The following is a 12,541-nucleotide window of genomic DNA, read 5'->3' as shown; positions in this document are numbered from 1 at the left end:
AGCCAAGACTACCGATTTCGCGAAACATGACCACGAGGTAGCGGGTGGTGCAGGTCATTTACTACCCACACAGATAAGTCTTGTAAGGACTTATTAAATCGGTCTGGTTATTTACTGCCGCCTGACACTCGGCATTGTTACTCATTTAGCACCACCCGGACGACACGTGTAGGGTAGGTCTAGGAGAAGATGGTATCTCCTGCGGACGCGAGTAACATTGTCCTCCCAAGAAAGTAGTAAAAAAATCCTGTTGGATAGTAAATCACATATAATTATTTCAATAACATTTATTAAGTATGTATATTGTATGGTAAATATATCTATACAACTTGAAACGATAATAGCATCGACAGCCTAGGAGGTGTCGTTGAGATTATCGTAAAAGTGACGTTTGATTATTAGTCAAATTCGAATATTCGTCTCTGACATTTTCAACTAAGAGTAGGGTTAGGACCGATTGGATATTATCCAATAATGTTTCGTTCATTCAATCATCGTTTCGACATTGATTACGATGTAACTAAGAGTAGGATTCGACACGACTAATGCCACGATTTATTGAATATCGGTTTTAGGAGTAGGCCCCCTGTTTGTTGATATTATAGACTGTGATGTTACTATTTGAAAAAAAAACGTTTAAGGCACTGTTTATTTCAAATAAAAAACAACTTACAAAGTATGTAGTTTATTTCACTTATACATATAAACAGCTATCATATTATATTACATTTTATTCTTAGTTTTCAAGCCAACCTTATTCTTCGATTTGACAATTCCTTTAAATTGTTGAGCAGTTCCCTTTTTTCTGAAACACAAATTGGGTAAGCGGTTTAGTAATATTCAGTTTTATAATTTTTTAAACGAGAATAGGATGAAGTGTTTGGGGTCACGGAACCATCAAACATTACATTTTCGTAGCAAATAAAAAATTTAACAAAAAAAAACACCCAACTTCAAAAAAACTATTCCAAAACAATTGATATAGTATGTACTAAAAATTAATGTAATTCAAGTTACGATTATTATTATTTTTGTAATCGGTGTCCTCCCGCCGCGGCCTCGCTCTCGCCTCTTCACTTCGCGCGTGTTATACAAGCACATCTCACCTATAACTATGTTTGTAGTTACAAACCTCACAGAGTCTAGTTTTTTTTTATGAAAATAAGGGACGAGACGAGCAGGACGTTCAGCTGTTGGTAATTGATACGCCTTGCTCATTACAGTGCAGTGCCACTCAGGATAATTGAAAAACCCAAAAATTCTGAGCGGCACTACAACTGCGCTCGTCAACTTGAGACATAAGATGTTAAGTCTCATTTGCTCAGTAATTTCACTAGCTACGGCGCCCTTCAGAAGCAAACTGCTTATCCATAATCTAGCCGGCATCCTGTGCAAAGGAGCCTCCCACTGGTTTATTACTTTTGGGTTACATTGATTCTACGTAAGTCGGTCTGTGATTCGGTCTTAGTTAGTGAACGTATCATAGTAGACTCGTAACATAGATGTCATCAAGTGCACCTTTTATTAAGATATGTCCTCGTCAGCGGCACATAGGCGAACGGCTGGGGCATGCCCTTCTTGCTGACGTCACCCTGCGCCTTCTTCGACTTGTACTCCGTGCCCGCGACTGCGACCGGGGCGGCACTACTAGTCGTAGCTCTGGAAATAAACAGGAACCTTTCTGACGCATCACAGATTACCATAAAAACCACTACAATATATATCTACCCCTAAGTGCACCCCTTTTCAAAAGCAATAGATTATTTAAACGATAACACAGAACAGGTTCTGTACTTCTAGTAGAAATGTTAAATTAATGAATTATTATCGGTTGAATTATTATGGGAATTCTTCGTCGTCAGGTGGCGGTACCTTCACGAAAATATGGCGAGGGAAGTGAATGGGCGAAACTAGTGGTCCTCGTCGATCATGTCATTGTCTTTTGTGTTTGTAACAGGTAATTATATTAAAAAAACAGTGCCACCCAGGGACGCCCGAAAGAAGCAAAGCTCGCTCTAAAATTTGATATTTCTGTAGATAGTTTATATTACTTATATTAAGAAAATATACTCAGATGAAGCCGCACACAAGTAATGTCGCCAAAACAAATACAAATTCAACAGCGAATACACCCTCGCATTAGTTATACAATATCAGAGGGCCTACCATCAACTTTTAATAAGCGATGCGAATCCGATGCAGTTCAGTTTAGGTACCTAAACTGAATCACTAAAATTCGTACCATGAAGTGCCTTTTACTGAATGGCGTTTGGATCGCTTATGAAGAATGAACGAAATAAAATTGCGTTTCGAAACCTAAAATGATATGATTTTAGCGGTTTTTTTGCGTAGAAAATACTAAACATACATTTAAAATTGCGCAATTGCGTCAAATTATAAACCATTAAGCCCTTTTTTATATTTATTAAATAATAGTAATATAAATAAATATAGTTCTTTGAATTAGAAATTAAATGTTTCATTGTGTTTTCGTAAAAATAACGAGTTATGAACGCACCTCCATTGATGTTTGATTTGACAGGACCACAGAGTACATTTTTTTTAATTCATTCTTGCGAACAGGCTATTATAGCCCGGGCCCTTACTGCCTCGTCTTTAGTATTTTCATTTTTGGTATTTATTTTCAGTAATTTGTTTTACAAAAAAGTCCAATAAAGTATTCTCATCTCATCTTTAATCAATAAAATTTTTCTTTTCTATTATTTCACTATTTTTTAAAAGTTATTAACAACACGATTCATTTTCCTCTGAGGAAGTAGCAACTTTTTTCGAATCAGTCACATTGACCAATAAGCTATCCAGTTTAGGTTGAAATAACACCTCATGGTACGAATGAATGAACGAACTAAATCAGTTTGCGATTCAGTTGATATCATTTTTGACATTCAATCGACATCATTGCGATTTAATCAGTTCATTTGACGTCAACCTAAATTAGATAGCTCTAATCACGTCGTGGTACGAAATAGCAAAGCAGTTAATTTTAGGTTGTCAATTGAATCGCAATAAGAGTTCATGGTAGGCCCGCAGTTGGAATGTAACGTATGGAAAGAGGCCGTGTTAGAGAACCCGCTCGGAAACTAGCAAACCCGAGCCGACATCTCACGAGTCGAGCTCGGACATAGCCGTAGGAGCGGGCGGGCAGTCTAATACTGGAGCGCGTACCAAACGGACGTGTCTGTTCGATCCACAGAATTAATTTGAATTTAATTTCATTATAACCTGATTTTTAAACTATTCGCAATTGTTAATTTGTTTGTGCGTAAATTTATATTTTCCAGCATGAGCCGATGATAGCCGATATGATATTATATAAGTAATAAAATTATATATTATATATCATGTAACGGTCCTAAATCTGACGTTCTCGTGTATCACTCGAAAATCTGACGCTTAGCGTCAGATTTTCGAGTAGACAGCCCGAGCTGCGAGTGAATTCAAAGTCCGTATAAATAATTCGCTTAAAGATGCTAATCTAGCTTATATGTGTAGTTAAAAATCCATTTCTGTTATCATGACTAATCCCCACATACATAACGTATACATCGTCCACATATCTGACAAACATTAACAATATGTCAAGCATGCGAACCAGTTACCCATGGTTACCGTTATGATGTCATGCCGAGAACCGATCACGTTGAGCGCATGACAAAGTAACTGTATTGTGACTTAATTATGTGAATTTTTAGCGATAATAATCTACGGTAGATACGAGGGCTGCACTAAAAGTATCGGGAATGGAATATTTCCACTGTTCCTGTCATATTAAAATCTTGTTAATTGAAAACTCCTTGGTTTTAAAAATCGAATACCATTTATTTATTTAAAAAAAGATTCTCGGTCTTGTCACAAGGTCTTTTCAAACTCGTTGAGAAAATAGAATTGACTCGAGAAAATATTAGAGCGATGATTTATTATGACTTTCGAAGTGGTTTAATACAAAAACAGTGTGTTGACCGGATGATTTCTGCATTTGGAGATGAAGCCCCATCCAAAACCACAATTTATCGATGGTTTGCTGAATTTCAACGTGGACGTGTCAAGCTCAGTAGTGATCCCCGCCAAGGTCGTCCAAAAACTGCAGTCACCAAAGAAAACGGCGATGCTGTGCGTAAGCTGATTGAGGAAGATCGACATGTAACATACCGCGAAATTCAGGCAACTTTAGACATTGGCATGAGTCAAATACAAATAATCTTGCATGAACAATTAGGTGTAAAAAAGTTGTTTTCCCGATGGATACCGCAATTGCTCTGTGAAGTGCAAAAAGCGGCTCGCGTTACTTGGTGCGTCAGAACTCTCGTAGAATTCCACGCAGGATCCTCAAATGCTGTATTCAACATCGTATCAGGTGACGAATCCTGGATATACGCGTACGAACCCGAAACAAAAAACCAGTCACGAGTTTGGGTGTTCGAAAATGAGTTAAAGCCAACAAAAATTGTTCGTTCACGGAGTGTTGCAAAAAAAATGGTGGCCACGTTTGTCTCCAAAACCGGCCATGTTGCGACTATTCCTCTTGATGGACAAAGAACGGTTAATGCAGAATCGTATGCTAGCATTTGTTTGCCACAGGTCGTTTCCGAACTCCGTAAAGAGAACCGCAACCACCGCATCATCCTCCATCACGACAATGCGAGTTCTCACACCGCGCACAGAACAAAGAGTTTTTAGAGCAAGAAAATATAGAATTATTAGAACATCCGCCGTACAGCCCCGACCTAGGCCCTAATGATTTCTATACTTTCCCTAAAATAAAGAATAAATTGCGTGGTCAGAGATTTTCATCACCTGAAGAAGCTGTGGACGCCTACAAAACGGGCATTTTGGAGACCCTAACATCCGAATGGAATGGTTGCTTCAATGAGTGGTTCCATCGTATGGATAAATGTGTCAAATTTCGCGGAGAATACTTCGAAAAGCAATAAATACATTTTTTAATAATAATGTTGTGTCACTTCTTTGATTCCCGATACTTTTAGTGCAGCCCTCTTAGTTTGACAAGACTGCTTCCATGTTTTATTTGCGTTCTCTGGTTGAGTATCATTAGTATACTGCCTGAACTCCCGCGCTCACCTGTGGATGCCGCTCCCGCCCGTTCTGTACTTGGAGGTCGCGGTCGCTGTGGAGGCTCGACTGCGGCCACTCCTTCCACTTTTCGCGCTGAGAATATCATCGTAGCGGCGTTTGGTTCCAGCTTTCAGTAGCTTTGAAGGCTTTTCGTCGCTCTCGCCATCTAAAAGGTATATATTTATGAAAATATTTCCACACCCATGAGTGCAGAGCTCAGAGGTCCCGTCATTGACCGCCAATACTAGCCGTTTCTGTCGTTCGCGGACAATCTATCCGTCTCGTTGACACGGAAAGTGCACGTGAATTATTATAATAACCAGCACACACGGACGATCATGTCCGATATTTTCTCGCTGAGAAACAGAGGTAGCACCGATATAATATGGCTACAGCTGATATGTTTTGAGTCTGTGGATGGAAGATGGCGTATAAACTATATGTTTTGAAAGTATACAGCACAAAAAAAGTTTTGAAATAACATAATATGAATTTTAAAAATAGGATTCGTGTAAAGCTGAAGTAATTAAAAATTACAATACAAAATTTACAATAAAGATAAAAACACTAAAACTAAATCGCGGTCCATTTTGACAGGAGACTAATGGACACAAAATTATTTCAAAACAGTTTCATGGTCTTCATCTATTCCGTCTCTTTATCACACCTAGGTTTATTACGGTATAAACAGGGTATATTACGGTAGTAGTATACTAAGTTTATGGTTGTAATACATTTCACTCCATTCCATGATGGTTCCTGAAGTGCTCTGCCAAATAATGAGTGCTAAATAACATGAGAGCTAGTTTAGGTGCAGATAAAAGTTACAGATGCAATGGTGGGCGTCATCTTCAACAAAATGCAATAAAATTTTGTCATAAGCCCATGCCATGGAACAATAAAAAAATAATTGTAGAACAGTTGACTCGTTTGGAAATCATCATAGTCGAGTGACCCGGAGGAAGGAAGTTTTGTGTAAATTGAGTCAACTATGAAACGGGGGTAGATTTTTTTTTACATTAGCCCACTTTGGAAAATACTTTTAGAAAACAAAAGAGTGCTATCATCGCTCGCTCAAGCGGTGTAAACATCGGTAACAAGAAAAGGCTACGACTACGGAATGATTGACCAACACTTATTTACATACCAGTATCATCAGTGTCCGTGTCGATATCGCCACTCGGTTTTTGTTCCTCTTCATCCTCAACTTCGTCATCAGCGATGATCAGTCTGCCATCAGGCGCCGTTCTGAAGCCGCCGTCCTTCTTTTTCTGAGCCTTCACTTCTACTGTGCGTTTCTTTTGTTTGGGATCAGTTGCTGTAAATTTGAGGAAAATTTGTAGTAACGCTTGAAACGGTTGAATTAACTTATTTTAAGTGCTAATGCAGGAACGAACAATCTACTTAAACTAAAGAAGGTATTAGGGATACAGGAACGAAGAAACTAACATAAGGCGAGGTTTTCCCAACACTTAGGCAAAAAGCGCTCGAACGTATATATATAGCGTTAGATATACGTTCGACGCGGGCATGGCTGAGACACCTGCCGAGCGATGCGGGTCAACGACCCCACCCTGGAAGGACCGCGTAATATTTTATAAAACTTACAGTTATACATTACAATAGTACGAAATGCTGTGATATTTGTATGCATTTTCAAGTGAAACTTCTTTAGGCGCGTGAGGGTAATTTTTTAAAAATTAAACGGAATAGAGTGTCACGGAAATTTGAGACGTTTTTGTTCAGGGGATAGTGCGATTGACACCGATCGAGGAAAAGTATTTCTTACTCTCGGGCTTCCTTACTAGCCTAATCGTGCAGTTTTTTTTTAAATCGAAGATGGCCGCCGCACAAATTGTGATTTCAACATTTAGATATCGAATCTGAGGATCTCGAGGATGCAGAGAACGAATTTGGGATCATTTTTTGATATCCAAGATGGTCGCTGCGCAAATCGAATCGGTGTCCTTCAACCGCAAACCGCTCACGCCTCTCGTCTCCTCACGACTCGAGCACATCTCACCTATAACTATGTATGTAGTAACAAACCTATCTTGGATGACACCGACTCCAAAAATTACAATAATCGAAGCTAGAATAAGATTAATAATTTCGATTGTATAAAAATACGCAATTATTTTTATACTTTTTAGTGCACATTATATCTATTGTTTTGGAATAGTGTTTTTGAAGGCGGTTGTTTTTTTGTTAATTCTATTTTATTTTATGATTTTTAGTGAATTTGAAGTACACTTACTAACAATTTGTCTAAATATGTGTAAATATACAAAATTTTTCAATGCAGCAATGAACGTAAGTACTTTGCAATTTGATTACAGACAGTGTTCCGTATACTTTGTCATGGATTCCGTTATCAGAACCTAACCAAACTCTCACCAAACTATCTTTGAAGTATATACTTTCCAGTAAAAAAAGAATCATCGGTTGGCGCGATATTGAGTTATTTGTAAATTTATTATCCACTTTGCTAAACGTATGTATAGCAAAATTTAAGACTTATGGTTTTCTCACGGATTCCAATGTCAGATATGGACCAAATTACAATGGACCATTCGGGAAGCACCAGCTTTCAAATAAAAAAAGAATTATAAAAATCGGTTCACACAGTCGAAAGTTTTGGGGTAACAAACATAAAAAGAAAAAAATACCGACGAATTGAGAACCTCCTTCTTTTTTTAAGTCGGTTAAAAATACATGCAATTCGTTACTTGTAAGTATAAAAAACACCGAAGTATATATTGTAATGCAAACAATTCAGTCAGACAACTAAGATGAGGATGGTCGCAGCGACAGGCAACTGAATATTAGAAACAATAGAAATATCCAAAACAATCGCTACTGGCAACCAAGCATTTATATAAAACATCTTAATAGTTCTCGTTGATGATAGGAATCTAGTATGGATTGTTAGATCGATGCCTAAGAGAACATTTCGATAAGGATATTGTTTCAATTACCAGTAATCTTCCTGGAAGAGGAGACATCAGCCAAGTCCACAATATTCTCCGGGTCGTCCTCGATCCAGGCCTGGTTCTTGCCCTTCTTCTTTTTACTCTTGGGCTGCTCATCATCTAAATACTCTAGTTCGGAGTCAGAATCCTTTAATATATCTTCTAGAGTTTTCGAAGTACCTCGTATCGTTTCTGTGACCGAATCACCACCTTGGTCCCTGAAATTGATATTATCAGCATTATTATGCGAAACTTCGAAATGAGTTTCAGAAGTATTGATTGTTAGGAGGTAAAAAGCGAGACAGAATTAGACAACAACATCGTATCAGACAGGGACGCAGTGTTATTCTTCCCTTATAATACATTGCAATTTATTTTAAGCTGGTCATTCCGTTCAGTACATAGCCCTAGGGAACGTGGACTGTATGTATAAGTCACGCAATGAGTCTCTTTGAATGAGACAATCATATAGTGGTCGACTCACAGTCATTGTCTCAGCTGACGGCAAGCGGTCATATTATAGTTTTAAATTAGATCGCCCAGGGCCGCGTTCACCTGGGGGTGGCCGCCATATCCTAACGACAGGGACATTTCCTAACGAGGTATTCAGTCCACAGTTTGGAAAAAATATGCTAACAATTAAATGATCTTTAACATTATGAGCCATACCTCTGTCCTTCTTTTATTCTCTTCTTCCTACTATCCAACTTTCTTATATTCCTGAGCCGCCTTAACATAACCTCATCTTGTGTCGGTATCAACTTCTCCAGGGTGTCTGCACCAAATTTTCTGGTCATCCGGGACAAGAAATACCCGATCTCTAGACGGGAATGACGCTTGCAATCTTCCGACATTACGGACAGACTTTTGAATATAATTGGTAGACTTCCCAATATCACGTCATTTGGCAACACTTTTGTATAAACCTGGAATATATTATCCAGTCACGTGATCACACACAATTCAATACATAATAAAGTTTTCTTGGTTATTTATCTACACCCATGCTTTAAATCCCCTATTATCCTAAAACAGTAGGCTTATTGCCAACATTAAAACAAATGTCATAATAACCAATACATCATCCAAAAGAGTGTTGTAATGAAATTCAGTACAACATTACAACACTCGTTTGGATGGTGTAATAGTTACTAGGACTGGCTTTTTTAATGTTAGCAGTAAGCCAAATGTTTCAGAATCTTTTATAGAGGATTCATATTATGGCTGTAGATAAAGTCTTGTATCCAACTGTTGATAATTAAGTAATACAATTACTATTATCACATAATAATATAACCCTATTCACCCACATATAAACAGAAAAACCCTCATTCGTGTTTTAATACCCCTTATTACACAACAGATGCATAAATAATTATTACTATATTTCCGGGTGGTATGTTGTAATAGACAAGGCAACAAACCACTGTTGTAATTATGTTGATACACAAATAAAATTTGAAAACAAAATTTTATAAACAATGCGGGACTCGAACCTACGACCTCTCGCGTTACGTGTGAGTGCTCTTTCAACTGAGCTAACCATTCGAATGACGTATCGTCATAAAATCATGTATGCTTTGTTCAACTCTCGGGTTGTGGCTTCATCTATGCGAGGCTATGTTGTTTTCAAATTTTATTTGTCTATAAATCCCAGAAGTGAGGTTAACCCTTTAAAAACATAACAAATTAATAATGATGATGTCAGTTAAAGCATGACTATGCTTTAGAAACAAAGTGTATCCGTCTGTTTGACTTGACGGTCTGTCTCCCTTAACAATATTAAACAGCAATATGGCCGCGGCTAAACCACCTTGTGATTTCTTTCACACTTATTCCAGAGATAGAAAATGCGCGAAATTACTCAGAAGCGAGCTACGTAAGCATAATATCAATTAATAGGCGACAAATTAAATAAGAACAATAGAAATAAAATATGTTTGTATCGAAAATAATTAATTTGATCAGTATTTTGGATAATATTCATAAAAATCATGACATCTAAATATTTTTTGGTTTGGTCATCTCATAACATAGCATGTTAAAATCTTAAATTATCAAATTAGCAATTTTAACTTGAAATATGTGCTGCGTGTCATCATTCAATGTCAACGTCAAATAAACTTTATTCAATTAGGCTTAAACTAAACGCTATTGAATCGTCACTACAAATAGTTCAAACTTTTAAATTACTGAATTTACCATATGTTCGCAAAAAGTTAAGCTCGCGAGAAGAGCATGATAATAATAAGAAACTTAACAGCCACTCCTTTCAATCAAATAGAGTATTTTACAATGGTTGTAATATACATGATAACAGATTAGTTTGTAAGGTGCTGCAGTCAATATATGAGTTGTTTTTAAATAATAGAAACTTTTTCATAACAAGTAATAAAGTATAAACTGTACAATTATAAATTATCGTATATTGGATGCATCAACCTTTAGAGCTTGAATTCATTGTAGGTGAATTCATTTTTAAGAATTATTTTGTGACTAGCCTGACATAAGCCACAACCATCCACTCTTTTTATCTACTAAACTATTATATATTATTTGTATCAACTACACTATTATATATTCTTTGTATCTTCTACACTATTATATAATCTTTGTATCAACTACACTATTATACATTCTTTGTATCAACTACACTATTAAATAATCTTTGTATCTTCAACACTATTATATATTCCTTGTATCAAATACACTATTATATATTCTTTGTATCAACTACACTATTAAATATTCTCGGTATCTTCTACACTATTATATATTCTTTGTATCAACTACACTATTAAATATTCTTTGTATCTTCTACACTATTATATATTCCTTGTATCAACTACACTATTATATATTCTTTGTATCTTCTACACTATTATATATTCTTTGTATCAACTACACTATTATATATTCTTTATATCAACTACACTATTAAATATTCTTTGTATCTTCTACACTATTATATATTCCTTGTATCAACTAAACTATTATATATCCTTTGCTACTACACGGATGCTGAGCGAATGCGGCCACTGACACATGTATAAATACCTTGATGAAGCTCATACAGGCGGCGACCACTTCCCGATTGTTGCCGACCATGAGGTCACAAACAGTCTCCAGTATATTCTGTACGTTGTCCAAACCCATTTCTTCAGAGAAGTCGAAAAGAGCCGAAGCTAGCGAGCGGACCGTAGCGCTGACGATACGGGGAACATGGGCAGATAAACCAGACGACAGTATTGTAATGAACGCTTCCATACCTGAAACGAATAAAATATAGGCTTTCAAAATATGACGACATGCCGAACCGAATGAGCCACCGCTCATGTTTTAGGATCTTTATCAGCAGTTAACATGTTTTAGAACTTGTTGCCTAGCCTTATATTTCAACTACCAAATGTGCAACAAACAGAGGTTAAGGTAATTCTAAAACTCTGGAATTATATATTCGACTGTTTTTCTTGGTATTACCATACATAGTAAATTACAAGGGGGCCCGCATATCAGTAACACTCATACATATATGTGACACATCAGATAACAGTGACACAAATACATTTTTAAAATTACTTGCCACATTTGAATAGGCATATTTCTTATATTAATATCTCAATTATTAATGTTTACCTCCATCCTGACACTTCAATACATTTCCCACGGTGTTAATAAGGTTGAAGGCACACTGGCGACACTTGGAGTTGATATCCTTCGTACATACTACCGCCTCTGCGGTCGCTGACTTCAACAGCTTGCTTTCCGCACTGAGATTCGAAGACATGTTTATTAAATGCTGTATACACCTGAAAGTCATCATAAGCATGTTGAGGAATTTGCTAGAAACAGTGACAATCATAATGTTAACACGAGGAACAAACATAAACTTGTTACGCCTACTACTCGGCTAAGTCGTGTTAGTAAGTCGTTTGTGGGTCGATGTATATGCTTTTACAACAAGATCCCAGAAGAAAATTTTGTTAAAAGTCAAAAGAATTGTTAAAAAAAATTTGTGTGGTAAAGGTAGTATACTATAACATTAATGACTTTCTTAATGATTCCACAGATTGGGAATGGAACGACTGCCCTCAGGCTGTTAAATATTTATTTTATTTTTATTTATTTATTTATTTATTATATACAGACACTTTATCACATAATATTACATTATATTTGGTCCCTACACTAGGCGTAGCCTGTCCTGTAGGCAACCAATTTACATCCTAAGGTTAACAATATGAACCGAAAGGTCAAAAAGTGCACTCTGTATATGTGTGTGTGTACACGTGTGTGTCTCTGGGTGTGTGTGCATGTGTGTGTGTGTGTGAGGGTGGGTGTGAGTGAATGTTAGTATCTGCTTAATCATGTTACAAAGTATTAACATTATATGAATGCTAAGCTATCACTTTAAGAATAGCTTCCATGTCTGCATAAGTGAGTGTGTGTAACCATCTCTGTATTTTAAATTTGAC

The 12,541-nt window shown here is 36.8% G+C and overlaps 1 protein-coding gene across 1 annotated transcript in view; it reads right to left on the bottom strand.

Moving 5' to 3' along the window:
• Positions 1-669: 669 nt before the first annotated feature.
• Positions 670-12,541, bottom strand: part of LOC126974163 (RRP12-like protein) — a 35,856-nt gene continuing 23,984 nt past the window's right edge. The window contains exons 12-19 of the mRNA XM_050821597.1: positions 11,703-11,875; positions 11,124-11,335; positions 8,736-8,992; positions 8,073-8,284; positions 6,242-6,412; positions 5,101-5,260; positions 1,519-1,659; positions 670-805 (exon numbers count right to left, since the gene is read on the bottom strand). Of these exons, the coding sequence (XP_050677554.1) occupies positions 724-805; positions 1,519-1,659; positions 5,101-5,260; positions 6,242-6,412; positions 8,073-8,284; positions 8,736-8,992; positions 11,124-11,335; positions 11,703-11,875 (1,408 nt within the window). The 3' untranslated portion in view covers positions 670-723. The remainder of the gene's footprint in view (positions 806-1,518; positions 1,660-5,100; positions 5,261-6,241; positions 6,413-8,072; positions 8,285-8,735; positions 8,993-11,123; positions 11,336-11,702; positions 11,876-12,541) is intronic.

This window comes from Leptidea sinapis, chromosome 31 (assembly GCF_905404315.1).
Source record: "Leptidea sinapis chromosome 31, ilLepSina1.1, whole genome shotgun sequence".
Classification (NCBI taxonomy): Eukaryota; Metazoa; Arthropoda; class Insecta; order Lepidoptera; family Pieridae; genus Leptidea; species Leptidea sinapis.
Note: the sequence above shows the minus strand (reverse complement) of the source record. Positions and strands in the feature narration are given on the sequence as shown.